The sequence below is a fragment of the Bos mutus genome, chromosome 19 (assembly GCF_027580195.1).
Source record: "Bos mutus isolate GX-2022 chromosome 19, NWIPB_WYAK_1.1, whole genome shotgun sequence".
NCBI classification, from domain to species: domain Eukaryota; kingdom Metazoa; phylum Chordata; class Mammalia; order Artiodactyla; family Bovidae; genus Bos; species Bos mutus.
Window position 1 is genome coordinate 29341558 of NC_091635.1, and position 20940 is coordinate 29362497.

Genomic DNA, 20940 nt, shown 5'->3' on the forward strand with positions numbered 1-20940 from the left:
TAGTCTTATGATTTATGATGATTACAAATTCAACTTAGCCATTTCTTATCCAGAGCATTTTAAATGACTTGTTAATGATTATCCTTTTCTCAGTCTTCTTGCTTATGAAGAACTGTAAGAGCTGGAGAGATTTCTCTGCATCTTTTACCATAAGCACCATAACATATGAAAGTGTAAAGAAGACTGGAAAAGTAATGGTTAATGGCATGCAGAGCCCTGCCTTCCTTTCCTTCTGAGTTTTCCATCCATCTGCTTTCTTTACTTTTCTTTCCCATCTGCCATCTCCTTTGGGGCTTGCGTGAATACTTCGGGTGATTAAATGTAATTTTTTTTCTCATGTCAATGGAAAGAAAAGTATTTGCTCTTGGTCATGTAGCTTGAACTGGATGTGCTGCTTATACTGAAGAGTAGAAATAGAACTATTGAAGTTGTGCTACTTCCTCTTTCAAGGCATGGTTTTAGTATTCTGACTGGGGGAACGGGTAAACCAGAGGGCACAGCAAGTAATGTAGAAGAACTTTGGCAGTATTTTTATGAAAGAACCCAGATTAGGACTGAGATACTTGATGACATGGTTTTAGATATTGCTTTAAAGGCCCTCAGTTAGTGGTTCTGGACAGTTTCTCATCAGGCACAATTATTTCATTTGAAGGATTCTTAAGTTTGAAACGGTGTAATTATTAATTAGAATATTATTGTAAATTTGTATTTGATTTTAATTCTGCCTTTTTTTTTTTTTTGGTATTCCCAGAGATTCTAGATGGAGCCTTCTCCTTTAGAGGAGCACTGTTTGCTTTTCCATCAGTTCTCCCCTTTAGAGCACATATTTGCACTGAGCTTTATCTTTATGGTTTATTTAAACCAAGCATTGTGAACCATGCAGTAGAGTAGACAGGAGGCTTGTGAGTTTCACTGGTTTTTGCTAAGGGACATCCTAAGAGCAAGATGAAATGCTGTAGTTACTCTGGATCCTCAAAGCAAGTTGCCTGTGGTTTGTAGTCAGCGGATTTGATTTTAAGCAGAAACAAGAACTGCGCACTTGAGAACAAGTAGTAACCTGTGCCCTCATTATCTCATCTTCAGTTCAGTTCAGAAAGTTTCCCAAATCTCATGGTGGTATTTCTCTGCACTTCTGGTGTGCCCACTGCCTATCCTTCATTTTTTTTTTTAAAGAAATTTTTTTCTTTTTTCTTTTGGTCGTTGAGAGTTGATCCTGCTTCTAGAATTTACTTCCCAAACAATTGCTTTCACTTGTTTAGACTTTCAGACTTATCTGGTTTATACTCAGTTCCCCACCCCCACCCTGTGACTTTACATTTATAGTCCTGTGACTATCAAGAAGGGATCCCCTGTGGCTTTTTTTTTTTATAGCAGGATTGATAAGAGTAGAATCAAATTGAAATTTGGAGTGAAGATGATGAGAAAAATTCTCCTGACTTCATTTTTATTTAGTTCTGCTTTTGAAAAGGAAGATTCCTCTGGCTCACTTCTAGTCTTTGGTCAAACAGGTAGGCCATGGATATTGAAGCTGGGAAGATGAGGCAGTGGAGTGGTCAGTTAGCCTTCATTTCTTAGGGCAGCTCCTCCTTCCTGGTGAGAGGAAATAAGGCGAGACGTATTGTGGAGAGAGAGGCTGAGAGGAAACGGGGCAAGAAGTATTGTGTAGAGAAAGGCTGAGAAATGTAGGTCTGCATCTGAGAAGGTCCCGCTCCTCCTCCATTTTATTGTATAAACTGTCGTGGTGGAAATCATTTTAAATCTCAACGATCCAACTAGTCCACATGTTCTGAATTGGCTTATTATCTGTTACTTTTTTTCACTTGATTTAGATTGTTGACTTAAGCTATGTTCTCAAGAATCCTTAAGCTGTAAAGCCCACAGGAACTTTTTACCTGGATTCCTGGTCAGAAACTAGGACATTCAGGTATGTTTTCGCTTTTCCTTCCCTTTATTGATGCAGTGAAGGCCCATGCCTGCCCAACTATTGTGTTTCTTACCTTTTTGGACAACGAATACTCTTTAAATCCCATGGTTTGAAGCATTTTTTTTTTTCTTTTAAATAGTGGGTGTGCTGAAAGCCCCCATGTTTTGACTTTTTAAGGGCATGGAAAACCTAGACGTCTGGAGACACCCCTTCTATCTTTCTCCTGTTCAGGACAGTGACAGCTTCTTGCTTTCTTCCTGGGAAAGAGAGTCTCCATCTTTTACATTCTTACACAGGGAAAAGTCTAATTTGCAGCTGCCTGGAAATTTGATATTGAATGTATCTGCTGAGCTGCCTTGTTTTTGCTCAAAAGGAAGAAATACTTCAGCTTCTATGCATATGCAAGAATATTTTTGATACTTTCATGGCTTATTCAGGAAAACATAAGAGAAAAAATGGTTTCCACCAAGTCACAGGTTTATACGGGTGTCACTATCGTTTAACGTTTTTTTCTTTATTCCTTATTTCTAAAACCATTTCCCCAGATGCTTTACTGGGGCAGTTCTGCTTCCTTTACCTCTTGTCTTTTCTTTGTTTCTTCCCCGTTCTTCTTGTCTTCTTTTTGTGGGTATGTCTTCTCTTTTGGTGGTTTTCTTTTTTTCATCTTTATTTTCTGAACTTATCTCCTGGTTCCTCGTTCCCTGCATGCCACTAACTATTTTCATTAGATATTAATTGATTTGTGAATTCAGGCTGAATTGCATCATCAGCAGATGGCGGATCCAGACCTGTTGGAAGAGTCCTCGTCCCTCTTGGAGCCAAGCGAGATGGGAAGAGGCACGCCCTTGAGACTTGGGTAAGTACCACTTCGACCCTCTGTACTCAGCGGAGTCATGTCCATTTTTGCTGTTCAGAAGAGCAGTCAGGCTGGGCATTCACTGCCTTCCAGGATGCCCTTTCTTCTGAGCCTGTTGCAAGTTGTTGCTGACTGACTTTGGGTTCAGTTCCTAAGTCGTTCTGTCAACCCTCTGCTGAGTCCAGGAATCAGATTTTGGCAGTTATTTTGGCATAGCAACGCCCAGCCTCCTGTCTGACATCTTTCCCCTCCCCTGCTCTTCACTTTCCTCCTATCCTGTGGCATGGAACCATTCCCAATCTGGCTCTTCTCCCCACAGCTTCGTGGCTGGTGTGATTAACCGGGAGCGCATCCCTACTTTTGAGCGCATGCTTTGGCGGGTGTGCCGGGGGAATGTGTTCCTGCGGCAGGCTGAAATCGAGAACCCCCTGGAGGATCCTGTGACTGTAAGACAAGGGAATTGCGTCTGGTGGAGTAGGTCTGGTACAGGGAACTCAGAGCAGCAACATAGCATGTGCCACCTGAACCTGACCCTCGCAAGAGGAGCCCTTACATTTACTCCATTTGGATCTGTGAATTTGAGGGACTCCTCTTTTCCTCTTCGCCTCCATCGTATGTGTACATACAATGTGTACATGATGTGTGGGGTCTTAGTTCCCCTACCAGGGATCAAACCCAGGCTACAGCAGTGAAAGTGCCGAGTCCTAACCTCTGAGTTGCCAGGGAATTCCCTCCAGTTATTTCAGCTTTATGTGTTTTCTGGTACTTATCTGGGACCCAAAGAACATTAACTCTTAAATGAAAATTAAAGCAAGACATCTGGTTCCAAGTTTGGTAACATCCATTTGTACAAGGAGGAGAGATTTCCTAAACTGTGATCTTCATAAGTTGATGAAACTTTAATTGATGGTTTTTGGTCTACTTGTTTGTTGGGAATTTTAGGAACTTAGTTTCAAGATTTATGTTGTGCAAAATAGGATGATATTCCCTACCCAGTGCTTTGGAAAGCAGGAATAACTTAACATCTTGGCATTTGACATAACAGGACAGAGTTCTTAGCATAAACCTACATTTATATGGTGAATCCATTCAGAGATGACAAGCAAAGATGAGTAACTGTTCTGCAAGAAATTTAGTTCACTTTGCTATTAGTGTTATTTAGAAGCCTGGAGTTGGTTATTATGTTCTTAATTATCTTTTGGGTGTCTTAAATTAGTATTCTTTTTTTTTTTTTTTTAAACCTAAGAAGAGAGGTTGAATTATGAGGCTTCTCAGAGTAGCTGGGTCCTTCAGCTAGAAGTAAATGCATCATGTCCTCAGGACCGAGTAGGAGGGTGGTGACACTTAGGTTACGGTGAGTCTCCTAAAGTACCAGTTTTGTAGTCTTACTGAAGGCTGTCTTTGGGTCATGGAAACATCACAATCAGCAGTTACACCTCATGTGGAGCTATTCTCAGGAATATTCAGCCAGGTTCCTGGGCAACAGAAGCATTATTTTTTATCAACAAGTGGAGTAAAGGGAGGGTCTGGCTGTCTCTGACAAAGCAGCTGCACAAAGAATGTGCTCCAGTTAATTCCTGGAGAACTTAGGAATTTAAGACCCATGAGCCTTACTTACTCCTTCCCTCCTCTTCCTTCTTTATCCTCCAAAGTTTTGTTTGTTTTCCTGTTATAAAAGCTCTGTAGGAACTGGAGAAAATACAGGCCACCAGAGACAGTCCTGGCTAACACCCACTATAGAGTCTTTTTCTGATCTTTCCTACTAACCTTTGCCTCAGGCTTCAGGTATACACTTGGTCTTTGGATAGATTGCCTTCCTCCCTGCGCCCTGAGGTCTAATTCAGCATGAATCATGAGATTGTGCATCAGCATTTCTCCCCAGCTGCTCAGCTCCTTGTAGTTATTCAGTCCCCTTTATCTGGAGTTTCTGAGCATGCGAGCAGGCAGGAATGACTTCCTTTCTTCTCTGTACTTGAGTCATTTAGGCAATATAAGAATTATTCAGTTTGAATAGTTGAATTGGTAGATAGGGCTAAATTCTACTAAGAAGAGAATCATCTTTGCATCTGTGTCAAGCTCCTCATTGAGTTTAAAAACAAGTATGGGAAGATTTTTGTATATCTTTATAGAGCAAATGTTCTTGTGGAGCTTAAGAGATGGATTGAAGATAATGGTTAAAGTGCATGATTGCCAGACCCTTAAAGGATTCCAGTTGTTTCTATGTCACCAAGAAAGAAAGATGCTTAAGAAGTTTTCTGGGTTATAAGTCTGAATTCTTGGTTTTTGGTTTGGGGCCTAGGGAGACTACGTGCACAAGTCTGTGTTCATCATTTTCTTCCAAGGCGATCAGCTGAAAAACAGAGTCAAGAAAATCTGTGAAGGGTAAGAGAAACATGCCTCCCCGCAGGGTGTAGCCAGGCCACCTGTTAAGCCTGTAGAATGGTGAGACACAAGCCCTGTAAGTCCACCTTAACGTGGGGAATATATTTTTTAATAATGTGAAGGTTATCTTGACCAGAAATGGCCTAAGTTTATTTTTTTTTTACGGACTGTCAAAATCACAATTTCCTTTTCTTGGGAAAAGTAATTAGGACTCATGGTTTATAAATTCTACATTGTTTTTGGACAATGGGTTTGCATGCCTAGCAGTGTATCGTAGGCACTGTGCCCTTAAACTTTTCTGAAATTCTGCCCATGAGATCCTTTCTCCATGCCATTTTTCTCCAGCACTTTATAATGTGATTTGTAATAACTGCTTCTGTCTTTCTTTTTTAATCTAAAGGAATTTAATAGTTACAGAGAATGCCAAGACAGTTCAAATGTTGCTTGCTGCTCTATTGTAGGCCCCTTCCCATAAATAATTATTATTGATTAGTGCATCAGTCTGAACTAATCCTGTTTTGGTCCTTCCAGTATGTTGGGATTATGTTCTGAGATTACTTAAACTGGCTCCGTGAAGCAATGTCAGTGTTCCTCAGGCTGTGTCTGCACATTCCAGGTTCCGGGCTTCACTCTATCCCTGTCCTGAGACGCCGCAGGAGAGAAAGGAGATGGCTTCTGGAGTTAATACCAGGATTGATGATCTCCAAATGGTACACTGAGACCTCAAGGGAGTTTGTCTTTGTGAAATACTGCTTACTTGAAGCACTAACAGTTTATTAGGCACTTACAGACGCTCAGGATATGTTTGTTTGTGTGTGTGTGTACTATTTTTAAGTCATTCCCTGAAACTCTTCCCCATCCCCCACAGGGAATGACTTTAAAATGGTGTGAATTATCTTCAAATGAGACAGAGATGCTATGCACCTGAAATCGTTGTTGCTTAGAATATTCAGTTCCCCAGCTCATGAGTCTGAGATACATTTATAGTGAATGAAGTATGAAGTATGAATAATAAAGTATGCTTAGTTAAGAAAAAAAAATAATACAGAAGTACATATCAAATCAATTCTGCCTCTCACAGACATGCTCTACCTCCAGAGGCAGCTACTCTTAATAGCTTGGTGTGTGTCCTCCTGGTCACCTTGAGTCTGAACATACAGTCTAGCCAGAGTCCTGGGGTAACTCTTGTTACCCAGGAAGGAACTTTTACCCAGTCGTAGTGTGTGTAGTTTGTGCACGTGATGGCTGTCACAGGCTTCTAAAGAGGGAGTCATGATTTATACATACATGGGAGGAAAAGGGTGCCCAGTTGGAGTTTGGTTCCCTGTTGAAAGAATGTAATGATTGTTACCTTGAAATATTAAGAATCATGTTCGACATGTTGAAACATTTCAACCCCTGTTGTGTATGACCCACCACTTGACCTGCTGCTGGCTCCTGTTAACTGCACTTAGCAGTTTAACCAAGGGAAGAGAGTTTTCTTCGAACTGCTGATGGGTAATGAGCCATGTGTACATTCTGGCTTCTAGGACTGTTATACCCCCTCCTTATGAGTAGGGTTGCAGTAGACTGTGAAGAACATGTGCTGTAGCCTTTATAAATGGCTAGAATTTGACTTTTAAAGCACCAAAATGTATGAAGGAAAATTTTAATGGATTAATTTTTTGAAGTAAAATTTTAAAAGGGATTGAATACCAAGGAGTGAGATGTAGGGGTAGGGGCAAGTTTATTAGCATCCTTCCAGAAGTTTAAATAGTCATTGTGAAATTGTCAACAATCAGGGGAGAAAGTATCCTTGTTCCTTATTCTCAAGTGAACAAGAGTTTCCCTAGCATGCCATGGGTTTTTTTTTTTTTAAACCTCTCGTGGAAGTTACTTTCTACTGCCCAAGACAGTTTCTCAGGGAGCAGTCATGACTTTTTTTCCTGAACTGACCTGAAGAACCAGCTATGATGGAGCACTTGTGCTAAAATGATTAATATATAGTTTTTTCCTTTTCAAAAAGATGTTGAGATTTCAGATAGATTCTTATGCACAAGTGAGTGGTGAGCTGCTTGCCTGGTTTTGGCTTCTCCCCTCACCTGCTATAGACCTGTTAAATATTTGGTGATAAACAAGACAGTAGAATGTGAAGTGTCCCTGGCCTTTCTTTCCACCTCTAGTCGAGGCAGTATTATTCCTCCGAGGTAACTCTGTGCTGGTTTCCAAGGGATCGGGCTTCCTGGGCAGAAAACAAAGCCTGACAGAAAAATCAAGCCTCATCTGCTCTGTGATGACTGTGGTATGTGGCAGTCTGAATCCTCTCCAGAGGCCATGAGTCTCCTGTCTCCTTCCCCAGCATGGAGTCTCTAAGAAGCAGATGATGGCGATCAGCAGCGCCTCTTTCCCACCACTCCTCAGTGCTGGCTGATGTTCAGGGGCGTTCTGCGGCCTGCTGTTCATAAGTACGGATGTGACAACTCTGTCCGTTCCTGGGCCTGGGACACTGACTTCTTCAAGTCAGAGTTACAGGCTCCATATGGAAAACCATTGCTCTTTAATGAACCAGATAAAAGCCAGTGACTGCATTGTTCAGCCATAGATTTGGTGGTAAAATTAGAAAAGCTGAAAACCATTTCCTCAGGTTTCTCTTTAGCTTGAAGCGAAGTGAATATGAACATTAGTAAGTAGAACTCTTAATTTCTTTCAATTTGGCCAAAAAAAAACACAAAACCTTCTAGCCAGAGGAAGAGAAAAAACAGATCCCCCGCATCCCTTCTCAGAAAGCTGTGCCTCCTTGCCCTCATGTCCTGAAATGGAAGAAGGGCGTTAGAAGAATCGCTCTCCTGCTCCTTTCTCTCCCCAAAGGTTCTGAACCAAACAGAGGATCACCGCCAGAGGGTTCTTCAGGCTGCTGCCAAGAACATCCGTGTCTGGTTCATCAAGGTGCGGAAGATGAAGGCCATCTACCATACTTTGAACCTGTGCAACATAGATGTGACCCAGAAGTGCCTAATTGCGGAGGTCTGGTGCCCTGTCACTGACCTTGACTCCATCCAGTTTGCGCTCAGAAGGGGCACGGTGAGTCCCCCACAGCTGGCAGTGCAGCCTCCAGCCAGGAAGAAAGGTTTCCATCAGTGGTAACAGGAATCAATCACATTCTCGTGGCATTTTTGTCTCAGAATTCTTCAGTTTACCCACCTTGTACTCACCTTGTATCCTGACAGAACATCTCGTGTATCCTTATTTTCAAATGTAGCAATTGTAATTCAGAAAAGATTAAATGATTTGATCATATCCCTGTGATCCTTCAGGGTTACTCACACCCAGAACATCAGTTTCCTGGTCCATTCTCTCTGTCCATTAGTCTAGGTACATAGTATAACCCTTTAGTAGTAGTTACAGCTACTGCCCTGTCCAAGCCTCTGATCTAGGGGTCAGGAGGTACAGAGATATAAAAAGTAGGCCCTCAAGTATCTTCTGACTTGAAGAGGCTGATGTGCAAACATACAAGACAGTCTGTGCCAAGAGCAGTTTATGTGTGTGGAGGGAAGGCAGGTGCTAGCTTGTCCAGCAAGGATGATCAGAAGCTTCAAGAAGGTGGCATTTACTCAGTGCTTTGAAGACTGGATAAGATGTCTTTTGGCAATAACAAGAAGTAAACAGTCTGGCCAAAGGCAAGTACAGTATGACCACACATGGTTGGGCCAGAACAGGAATTGTAGCGGGCAAGCTGAAAGAGCAGGAGGTAAACCTGAATCAGGGAGCCAGGAACCTGATTATGAAGGGTCATTAATACCAGATTAGTGAGTTTAAATTTTATCCTGGAGGGAGTAGAGAGACACTGGGAGTTATTTAGCAGTGAAAGGACATGATGATCACAACAGTTTTAAAAGAATAATCCAGGGACTTTCCTGACAGTTCAGTGGTTAAGATTCCACGCTTCCACTGCAGGGGTACAGGTTGAATCCCTGGTCGGGGAACCAAGATCTCATGTCCTGCATGCCGCATGACTCAGTCAATCAATCAATCAATCAATCAGTATCAATCAATTAAATAAAAGAGTAATCCACTGATAGCATGGGGGTTGGATTGGGGAGCTGGAAGAGCCTACAAGTGGGAGGACAGTTAGGTTATTTTAAACAGTAGTAAGTGATAATGACCTGGCAGTAAGACCTGGCAATGGGAAGAGCAAATATTGATGAATTTGTGAGACATTCTGAAGGAAGTATCCATTGATAGACCTGGTATTTAGCAATGTACAGGAGAAATACAAGGCGAAAAAATTAAAAATGTTTCTGAGGTATCAAAGCTGGGTGACGGGTAGAATAATAGTTCCATTAATGGAAGTTGAGATTCAGTAAGAGAACCTTATTGACTGGAGAAAGCTGCTAAGTTCAGTTTCAGTCACGTTGAGGGGTTGGACAGAAATCCATGTGGAAATGTAAAACAGACGATGAGATAGTTCTCAAAAGGGGAAAATGCCTCTATTGGACAGGCCTGGAGTAGTTACTCTCTGCTAAGGTTTCCACTACATACAGATGCAAGAAAAATATGTCCTCAAGCTTTCTGCCTGTCTTGCTGTGGCAGCCCAAATTGAATGGGAGAATGCATGGGAAGATTTTTGCACCTCACAAATAACCTTGTGAACAGTAAAAGCCTGCTTTACTCAAAAAAAAAAAAAAAAAAAGGCAAAATGAAAGAAATAGGATACATAAGATTGGCAGGGAATGAGACCTCCAAGAGAGAATAAGGAGTTAATAATAGAACCTTGGGGGCCTGCAATGTTACAGGCAGAGGAGGAGGAACCAGCAGAGAGACAGGAAAGGCATGGCTGGTAAACAGAAGAGGAAGCTCTCCAGTGTCGGGGGCTTGCATGTAAGAGAAAGGATCTTTGGATCTGGTGATGAGCCAGCCACTTTGACCAGGCGTGGTCTGCTAGACTCCAAGGATTATTAGAGAATTAAGAGGAGGTGGTGAAGAGGGAAAAGTCAGAAAATAACTTCGCTTTCTTCATAAAAGCAGGAGAGAACAATGACACTTGTAGACAGATAAGGATATCTTCAGGGAAGAAAGTACCACGTTTTTTTTGTCTATACATTTTAGACTTAATTTTTTTGTTTCATGATAAGGATATTCTTCCCAAGACTTCGTTTACACATATCATCATAAATTTTATAGCTAGTTCTAGTGTCCTCAAAGACTGGAAAGATTGAGATATAATTTACCTGAAAGGAAACACACATATTTTATGTGTACTATTCAGTGAGTTTTGACAAATATATGCCTGTGAATCCACCACTGTAATCAGAAGGGTGACCTGATTCTGATCTGTGCTTGATGTTTCCCAGGAGCACAGTGGTTCCACCGTGCCCTCCATTCTGAACAGGATGCAGACAAACCAGACTCCCCCCACCTATAACAAGACCAACAAGTTCACGTATGGCTTTCAGAACATAGTGGATGCTTATGGAATTGGAACTTACCGAGAGATAAATCCAGGTAAAAAAGCTTGAATCTTTTCCCTCTGGAGATTTTTTTGTTATTTCTTTTAATGCTTCACTTTGAATGCAATTGAGCAATTGGCTCAAGACTGAAGATGCTGTCCAGGCCTCACCTCTTGTAGAATTCCCATGAAGAGGTGCCTATCTGGATGTAAGGAGTGAGGTTTATTGCCAGGTGGAACTCCTTTAGCAGGCAATTTTATAGGAATTTTATAGGCATGAGCTCCATAGATTGGGTTTCTCTGTCCTCACGGCTGTATAGCACCTGGCTTTCACTCACATGCCATTTGCTGGAACTGCTTTAAGTAAAAAGTTTTCCCAAGGTCATTGACATTTTAGAATAGCTTCCTGGTTCCAGGTTAGATAGAGAAAATATAGCAGTTGTTGACCATTTTAAGCACAAGGCAGATTTCTCCTCTGTTCAGAGAGTTAGTGATTAAATCAAGAGTCAGGTAATTCATGTTCAGTGGGAGTCTTCTGCAGGACCTGATCTGCTCCAGGTTCTGAACGTTCTCCCACTTAACCTGGTGGCTTTATTCAGCTTGTTGCAGTGCACAGGGGAGGAAAGTTGGCCTGTCCCAGGAGCAGCATCCCAGGAGTGAAAGAAAAGGAATCAAGAGACAAACCCCCCTGGTGCCAAGGCTAGAGACAAAACCTTCATTTCCTGTGTGATTCTTTGTTGAAAATGCTGGTGGTAGCTTTGTGAGTCTGTGCAAATCCTGCTGTGGACATTATTTCCTGGGAATCCCTCTGACCAGCAGCTTGGGAATGAGTCCCTTTTATACTGATCTTAGATTATGGAGAGGGATGTGATGTGTTAGGAGCTGCGGTTTTCTGGAATTTGTCTTTTTCTCTGTTTGGTCTCTTTATAGCTCCATACACCATCATCACTTTCCCTTTCCTGTTTGCTGTGATGTTTGGTGACCTTGGCCATGGCATTTTGATGACTCTTTTTGCTGTATGGATGGTGTTAAGAGAGAGCCGGATCCTATCCCAGAAGAATGAGAATGAGGTGATGTTTTGTCTGTTTGTTTTTGCTTGAAACTCAGAAACATAAGATAGTAGTACTATTTTCTTGACATATTTCTAATATTTTTTTTCCTGTAATCTTTGGCTGCATACTGTTTTTGTCTCTCCATAGGGCAACAGGTTTATAAAAATTTTGTACATACAGAAGGATAATTCAGTCTTTTCTCCATGATTGATGGAAATACATTTTCTTTTTACTTATTTGTTGAGGTATTATTGATTTATAATATTACATTAGTTTCAGGCGTACAGCATAGTGATTGCAAAATTTTATAGATTACACTCCACTTAAAATTATTATAAAATGTTGGCTATATTCTGTGTGCTGTACAATATATCCTTATAGCTTATTTATTTTATGCATAGTGGTTTGTACCTCTTGAGTCACTTACCCCTATCTGACCCTCTCCCCTTGGCTCGCCCCACTGGTAACCACACAGTTAACACTAGCTAATTCAAGAATGAACTAATGTCTAGGTTACATCTGCGTTAGTCTGAAACTTTATAATTTCTCAAGCACCATTATGAAAATTATAATCTGGAAGTCTTTGACCCATAGAGAAATTTTAGAGACTATTTAGAGAATAGAGGAGCTATGTTCATTATAACACTAAAGAGGCCACATGCTGTGAAAGTACATTTCTTGTTAGTGTTTGTATTTTGGTCTTTACTTCAAGCTCTCTGACCCAGAATGGGGTAAACGTGGCGAGAGAGGAAGGGGCTAGTATATTCTGAATGACACTGTCACAACTTGAGCTGCAGGGATTATGTTTCATTGGCCTCTTTCTTCTGGCTCCCAGATGTTCAGCACTATATTCAGCGGCAGGTACATCATTCTGTTGATGGGCGTGTTCTCCATCTACACTGGCCTCATCTATAACGACTGCTTTTCCAAGTCTCTTAATATCTTTGGGTCATCCTGGAGCGTACGGCCGATGTTCGATATATACAACTGGACGTAAGTTGCCAAGAAGCTGAAAGTCAAAGCTTATTCCTTTCACGTCCAGCTCTGGATTTCCAGATAAGTGGTAAACCAGCACTTCTTTAGGAAGTGTTTGACACTGTTTCTGTTCCAAAAGAATGTAGTGTCTCCTCTTATCTATGCTCTAGCCTGGGAAATGCTTTGTGATTTGTTCAGTAGTATCAAGGAACTGAAACTGTAATTTAGGCACATTGATTCTTTTTGTAAGTTAAAAGCAGGTCTCCGATTTCCCTACCTGGTCTTGTATGTATGTTTAATCTTTCTCTTTGTTAACTATGATCCCTTCTCACTCTCTAATACTAATCCCTCCTCTGTTACTGAAAAGACAAGGTAGCTTATAGTAATTTCTCTGGGGATCAGTTTCTGGATCACAGTGATTCCCTCTCTTGATAAAAAAATAAATGCTGGTTTTCTCCTAACATGGTAGGGAAGAGACACTTCGGGGGAACCCTGTCCTCCAGCTGAACCCAGCCGTCACTGGAGTTTTTGGTGGACCATATCCTTTTGGCATCGATCCAGTAAGAGCACTTCTTTTCTATATGTCTGACATGAAGTTGTTTTTTTTTAATTGGCCATGCCACATGGCTTTTGGAATTTTGGTTCCCCAAAAAGGGATTGTACCTGCACCCCCTGCATTGGAAGTGCAGAGTCTTAACCACTGCACTGCCAGAGAAATCTCTAACACCAAAATTTTTAAATGAAACCCAGAAGTGAAAGAATGAAAATGAAGATAAATAGTTTTTTTGGAGTTTTAGGTTACATATTTTTAGAAAACCTCAGTGTATCTGTCCAGAGTACTTTAAAGCCTCAAGAGACCCAGATGCCTTGGGGAGCCATGTTATTTTTCCTGCATGACTTACTTTAGAGATGGCTAATAATACTGACTCTGGGAAGATTGATTTTTCAAGACTCCTTCCCAGTTTATTTCTGTTTGACTTAGTTTCATTTTTATTTTTAGCGGATGTTTTAATAAAGCAAAAATAGCTCTTTTCTATGGATTTTAGATTAGCATTCTTATAAAACTTGTCCCAGAATTTTTTTTTTTTTTTCAAATGTGTAAGCAAGTAAAGTGGGATCAAATCTTTTGTGTTATGTGCTTAAACAGAGGAGGTAGGGAGGAATTTAAGCATTAGATTGTAAGGATTACAGAATTCCAGAGGAAAAGCAGATCATTGCCAGAAAGATTGAGGTTTCTTATTAAAAAAATAAAGGAATTAATCTGGCCTTTGAAAAATATTGCAGATTGTTATAGATGAAGAGAAGTATGTGCAAAAGCATAGAGGTAGGGAGATAAAAAGTTAATTATTTTAATTTTTATAGAAGCTAATGTTACTGAAATGCTTACTATGGACCAGGTACTATACTGAACCCTCAGCATATCTTATTTATCCCCAAACAATTCTGTCAGGTAGAGACTGCTGTCTGTGCCATACAGATAAGGAAACTGATACTTGGAGATATTTCATAACATTTCATATGTGCATTTAACAGATGTTTACTGAATCCCTATTGTCTATAAGTGTAGCAGCTGCTAGTGAAATACATCATTCTAAGACATAGCTCCTACCCTCAAACAGCTTGGAATCTAATAATAATACTATCTCACATTTCTGTAATGTTCTGTAGTTACAGAGGTTTTGTTGTTGTTGTTGCAGACATTTGATGCTTACAGGGTAGGTACTGAGTTTAAAGTGCCTGTGGGTCACCTGGGTATAAATGTCCATCAGGCAGTTGGAGTTGCAAAAGCTCAGGCCAGATTGGGGCTGCAGAGAGAACCAGCCAGAAGGTTTCAGGTTAGAGGTCACTGAGGATGAACTCTTCATGAAGAGGCTAGTTCAGAAAAAAAGATGCTGGGCTAGATGGTGGAAGATCTGGCCTAACAGGTTACAGAGTTTGCTTTTGGTCTCAGAGGTGACAGGGATTCTTGGAGGTTTTGGCCTAGGGACATGGCTGCCTCAGAGTCATTACTTAGGAAACACACTCTGATGGGCAAAGTGGAGACAGAACTGTCAGGAAGATTTTACAGGCGTCCAGGCCTTACGCGACAAAGCTGAAGGCAATTAATATTTAAAAATAATGGAAGGACAGCACCACTGGGTTTCAGCCAGCATCTAGAAGATAAATGTCCCCAATTTCTTCAACAAATATTTTGTAATGAATAAAAAAGGAGAGCTCCAGGGAGAAGCTATAGAGACTTAAAAACCCTATCAGCAGTCACGTGATACAGTGACTTATTGGACTGTACTTTGAATAAATGAATTATTTTTAAAAATATGGATGCAATCAGGGAAATCTGAATATTAATGATTCCATGGTATTAAAGAAATCATTGTTAATGCTTTGGGGTGTTATGACAGTACTGTGGTGATTTTTTTTTTTTGCACCAGGTCTTAGCTGCAGCATGTGGGGTCTTGAGTCTTTGTTGCAGCAAGCAGGTTCTTTAGTTGTGGCATGCAGGATCTTTAGTTGCAGGAGGCAGGATCTAGTTCCCTGACCAGGGATTGAACCCAGGCCTCCTGCCTTGGGAGCACAGAGTCTTAGCCACTGGACCACCAGAGAAGTCCTTTGTGGTCATGTTTTAAAAATGAGCTCTTACCTTTTAGAGATCCATGCTGAAATATAATATGTACAGGTAAAAGGATATGATATCTGGATTTTGCTTCAAAATAATATGGAGGTGGGGCATAGGTGAGGTAATGATGAAGCAAGATTGATGAGAAGTCAATAATTAATCATTGCAGCTAGGCCATAGGTACATAGGAGTTTCTTATGTTATTCTCCCTGCTTGTATGTATGTTTAGAATTTCCACAATTAAAAAAAAAACTTTTTCAACAGTAGGTAAATATTTTTCCATTTGAGAACTGTTTGTAATGCCTTCTGTCTTCTTGGGATGCGATAGATTTGGAACATTGCTACCAATAAACTGACCTTCCTCAACTCCTTTAAGATGAAGATGTCTGTTATCCTTGGTATCATCCACATGTTGTTTGGAGTCAGCCTGAGCCTTTTCAACCACACGTGAGTTGCTCTGTTTTGTCCTAAGAATTCACACAGTTCAGACAGTGCTTTTGCCTGAAGAAGTCATAACACCTTTAGGAGGAAATAATAACTCAGAGCACTGTTCTCTATTGAAGTGCCTTTAAAAAAAATCTTAACTTCTTCAAATGAAGCTTGCTTATTAATATCAGTCCCTTAACAATGTATGAGTTTGCCAGGTGGCGCTAGTGGTAAAGAATCTGCCTGCCAGTGCAGAAGACACTAGAGACATAGGCTTGATCCTTGGGTCGGGAAGATCCTCTAAAGTATTAAATGGCACCCCACTCCAGTATTCTTGCCTGGAAAATCCTATGGGCAGAGGAGCCTGGCAGGCTACAGTCCATGTGGCTGTAAAAAGTCGGACATGACTGAGCCACTGAGCAGACAACATACAATCGTTCTCAAGATCTTTGTTAAAAAAAAAACACCACCTTGTGTAATTTTCATCAAAATGGAAGTTATGTTTTTTCCCATGATGTGTAACTCACATAAACTTGTGAATTGTAGTCTCAGAAGGTACTTGATTTTCCCTTCTCTTTCTCACGAGGGATTGACGGGGATGGTATTAGAACTGTTCAAGGTTCAAAAGTTTGAAAGTAGTCGTTAATCCTGCCTGTCTCTATTGCCTCTAGTGCTTCTGGCTGTCACTTCTTAAAGTGTTCAATTCTTAAACACAGAATTGATGGAAAGTTAGGTAGAAAGTCTAGGGAGAGCAGTCCACTTGGTATGAGGTGATCCTCGGTCTGTTCACTGTTAACATTTTTTTCTGTCTTAATTTTTAGCTACTTCAAGAAGCCCCTGAATATCTACTTTGGATTTATTCCAGAAATAATCTTCATGACCTCTTTGTTTGGTTACTTGGTTATCCTTATTTTTTACAAGTGGACGGCCTATAATGCTAAGACATCGGAGAAAGCACCAAGCCTTCTGATCCATTTCATAAATATGTTCCTCTTTTCCTACGGGGACTCTGGTAATTCAATGCTGTATTCTGGACAGGTGCGTCAATCTAGAGGTGGACTTTTCTCAGGTTGTTGTCCTAGGTCAGCAAGCCAGATGTTTCTGTGACCTGAAAGAAGCCTTTAAAACTCCTTTTCAGTCCACGCATTCAGATCTAAATTCAACCCAGTCTTATTCTTTGGGAGAGTCAACTGTAATTTTCTGTATCCAGGCAGAGTGGAATTTATAACTCCCATCCTATGGGACAAACCTGGGCTTTGCTGCAACATCTAGTTATTTTGAGAAACTGGATTATGTTTTTTATTCTTAGATCAGTAAGAAAGAACTATTTTAGGGAAAATCTCTGCTAGAGTTGGAAACTTCACGTTTGACTAATACAGTGTGCATTTTCCTCCTTACTTTGCAGAAAGGAATTCAGTGTTTCCTGGTAGTGGTTGCACTGCTGTGTGTCCCTTGGATGCTACTGTTTAAACCACTGGTCCTTCGCCGTCAGTATTTGAGGAGGAAGCATTTGGTGGGTATATTTCTGTTGCTGAAAGTTACCAGATTTTTTTTTTAATCAATGCACTTCCTCATTGGATGTAATGAGTTGTGCATAACCGGTATTCTCTTAAAATGCACTTGTGTTGTATCCCAGCATGAGCCCTGGACCTGCTGAAAAGAAAAGAACAAACATGTAATTGCTGTTCAGACAGCCAGATGCTCAGCTTTGAGTAGTCCAGGTGGCAAGAACAAGTCATAGTTTTCACCTTTCCTGATGGGGCTTTGCTCATGCAGTGCTCAGCACAGTCCAGGTCTGGGCCCGTCTCACTGCAGCAATAGCTGAAGCAAGGCTGCCGGAGCTGCGGACGGCGAACCCACTCATGTGGTTTGCCTGGGCAACCACAGGGCTGACACCAAGACATTTTCTTTTAAAATGAGACCGTGATACTTTCACCAGCCAAAACATCTGGTGTAGGGAAAGATTTGGTTTAAAGCACATTGACGTTTTTTCTTTTTAAAAAAGCAGCATACGTACTTGTGCTTACTTTATGTTTGCGTGCATCTGAATTACACACACACACACACACACACACGCACACACTTAAGTTGCCAAATACCCGTTTCTGGCACTGTAGTAATGCTTACTTATTACATTGCCTGGTAAAGCCTAAAAGATCGTATTGCATGACTCTCATATGGCTGTTAGATTGTTACTCCTGTTGGAGAGCAGCTGAGTTACCAGACCGTCCTTCTCCCTTTTCTGACCATCTCCATCCTTCCATGTGCCCTCCATTCGTCTGCCCTTTCACTCCCTCCCTCTCTTGTTTCCTTCTCCCTTCCTCTTTTCTCCCATTCACTATCAGGAAGGGCAACCTGTGGAGGCCCCAGTCAGCCCAACCCCGAGCCAACAGGGACTAGAGGCAGCAGCGGCTGCAACAGTGAGTGAATTAAAACCAACAAACCATCACATGTTGTTTAAAGAGGTGGCAAACAGTGCAGCAGAATTCTTTCTAAGTATGTTGAGAGCATGGGCCATGTGTGCTCTTGGGAATTTTGTCCTTGTTACTCACTGAGACGATGACAGAAAAAACCTCCACCTCTTAGGAATAGCCTGTAGTGTCATCTTTACCATTGGTCCACTAAGTTTCCATTCAGTGTATAAGTACAGTCATGTCTGTGAACGCAGGGCGTTTGTCATACCCTCTCCAAGCCCATCATCTTAATCCAAGAGGGCAGCTCTTGGACTCATCCATTGTCATGTGTGCATTTTGTGACCCTGTGTTGGATGATTTTTTTCATCATGGAGTGAGAACATCCCTGTGATTCTTGAATTGATTTCCCTCCACTTTCAAGATCTGCTTCAAAGTGATGCTTGGACATTTGGTCCACGTTAGCTGTGACTTACTCTCTTTCCAGTGGAGACTTGTACGTGTCTCCTTTTCTGTGAGAGACTCAGAAGCCCTCACATCCTCAGTTGTTCATTGAGACCTCATCCCTGCCATGTGTCTCGTGTACTTTCCACTTGGTGTAATAACAAAGTCATCTTCTGTTTCAGTCTTTCCTTCTTCCAGTGCTAGCTCATGATTCAGTGACAGCCTTTGGACCTTAAGCATTTCATTATTTGTCCTTAAAACATCTCTTAACCAAAATCTTATAATGTACTAATACCAAATTAGCCCAATCTATTCTAGGTAATAATGAATCTGTAATATTTTTGAAATCTCACCAGTAGCGGTTCTTCATTTCTATTGTATTCTAGTGGCATCATACTCTTTTAAATAAATGAAATATTTAGATGGTGACCATTTACTTCATTAGGTGTTCCTGATCCTTTAACTCCAAAAACTAATTATTCTTCTAGAACTAGTCTAAAAAGGCTGATATCTTGAATCAGAAGATATTTAAATGTGGCTGCTTAAAATTGTTTTCAAATGGGGACTTATTCTCTTTTATGAGAGGGGGAAAAATACCCTAAAGCACATACTGTCCATGTATTGACATTCTTCCCATGTGCTCTTCTTTCTTCTAGTCTTAGTTTAAAGTGTGCTTCTGCTGCATCAGTCTTGATGCTTTTAAATCTAGCATCCTCTTCTGTGATACTGTCCAAGTTAAAAGTCTCCGGTCAGGAAACCTGCTCATTCGGAGGGACTCCTTAGCCCACTGGTTCTTTAGCCAAACATCTATTTCTGGAGAGCAGCCTGAATGCATCAGAATGATCATTCCATTATGAGGCCCTAGATTCTTGACCCTAAGAGCTGAGGATATGAACACAGATCTGGTTTTGTTCCGTCCCCTGTCCTCTTGGTTGTCTGTAAGCAGTGTGTCATAGTTTTAAATTTTTCTTTTCTTCTTTCTGCTGATGTGTGTGTCTCAGCTCCCTTCCTGTAACTCACACTTCCTCTGTTCCGAAGGGACGCCTATTCTGTCTGGCTGGGAGGTTTAACCTGGCTGCCCCCTCACTTCATCTGCTGGTTGGGGAAAACTTCAGAAACGACTTTATGCTTTAGGCCCTAAAGCCTGCTTCCTCAACCCAGGCACCCAAAGACCCACCCAAGGATACGCAGGAGTCCTGTCCTGTCACCAGTGTGGTGCAGAAGGTGCTGCAGAGTGTACACTTGTGTTACATGTTCAGTCCGCCTCTCGGGGGTCATCAGGTGTAATAGTTACACAACCTGGAGGTGCCTGGGGCAGTTCCCAGATCTGACTACGCATCAGAATCACCTGGTGAACTTTGAACTTGTTTCTTAGGTGTTAGAGAAGTGGAGGAAGACATAGAGATTGCCCATAATGCCATGACTCCTCGTGGCATTATGTGTCACCCCCTCCTGACACGAAAAACTAAAAGCAAAGCAATAGGTGCACTTGGTTAGGGCTGCAAACAGTACTGACAGTGAAGCTTCCCCCACCTCCTCCTCCAGGCTATTGTTAGCAAGTGGGGAATTTTGCCTTTCAATTTTTTTCTACCAATATCAGCATGTATCTGTCATCTATTGATAGAAATACGTATATACGTATGTACGGGTATATATATTTAAAACACATTAGCAGTTGGGTTTTAAATTGTAGCGCTTTTCTGCCCCTTGACTTACTGTTTCATCACAGTACCCTTAGAGTTGCCCAGCAGTCCGCAGGACTGTCGGATGTGCTAAAATTATGTAACCATCCTCTTATAGATGGCTCTGGTGGTTGTTCCCAATTCTTTGCTGTTCCAAATAATACAACATCCTTGTCCTTGTATCCTGATAAAACTTCACAGGTATAGATGTTCCTAGCAGTGGGCTTACTGTCTTAAAGGGTGCATGCATTTTGGGGGACACGCTTTTTCAATTTTGGTAGACAATCAAAACGATCATATAGTTTGTCCTTGGGGAAATATTTTTAAGATACAGATTTTCTAGGCCCACCCTAGACCTATGAAATTTACCGTTTCTAGAGGTGATATTCGAGACTGTCTATTTAATGAAATGCAGCTTTCAAGGTGATTCTGATTCAACCGGTTCTCTGACGAGCACATGAGAACCATTACTAGAAGAAAAGAGAGAATCTGCCCAAACCTGGAGGGTCGGTGGTCGTATGCTGTGGTCAGAGATGCACACCAGAGGTGAAACAACGAGTGGGGACCTTGGGGTGGCTGTCCCAAACCACTTGCGTATTGTTGCTCGTGCTGCTTGGAGGCCATTTTCCAGGAGAGCAGTCTTTGAACTCTTGCCTTGTTTGGCTTCCTGGGTGGCAGCCACGTGACATAGGTCTCAGAGCGCTTTCCTTGGTTCCTTTTCACTCTAGTGGCAGGTTAGCACTAATTGG

General features: G+C 41.4%; 1 protein-coding gene and 1 non-coding gene across 5 annotated transcripts in view; both read left to right on the forward strand.

Moving 5' to 3' along the window:
• Positions 1 to 20940, forward strand: part of ATP6V0A1 (ATPase H+ transporting V0 subunit a1) — a 55436-nt gene that overhangs the window by 20804 nt on the left and 13692 nt on the right. For 2 of the 4 annotated variants that reach the window (XM_070389860.1, XM_070389859.1), the window contains exons 6-17: positions 2677 to 2780; positions 3100 to 3226; positions 5080 to 5162; positions 5779 to 5872; positions 8010 to 8222; positions 10493 to 10643; positions 11518 to 11657; positions 12475 to 12632; positions 13084 to 13174; positions 15557 to 15675; positions 16476 to 16692; positions 17060 to 17167. In XM_070389860.1, coding sequence (XP_070245961.1) covers positions 2677 to 2780; positions 3100 to 3226; positions 5080 to 5162; positions 5779 to 5872; positions 8010 to 8222; positions 10493 to 10643; positions 11518 to 11657; positions 12475 to 12632; positions 13084 to 13174; positions 15557 to 15675; positions 16476 to 16692; positions 17060 to 17167 — 1605 coding nt within the window. The remainder of the gene's footprint in view (positions 1 to 2676; positions 2781 to 3099; positions 3227 to 5079; positions 5163 to 5778; positions 5873 to 8009; positions 8223 to 10492; positions 10644 to 11517; positions 11658 to 12474; positions 12633 to 13083; positions 13175 to 15556; positions 15676 to 16475; positions 16693 to 17059; positions 17168 to 20940) is intronic. The other 2 variants (XM_070389861.1, XM_070389862.1) reach the window with 2 other exon arrangements.
• On the forward strand, positions 9623 to 9757 carry LOC138984003 (small nucleolar RNA SNORA31). Its single transcript, XR_011461364.1, has one exon. It is a non-coding gene; the product is annotated as a small nucleolar RNA SNORA31 (small nucleolar RNA).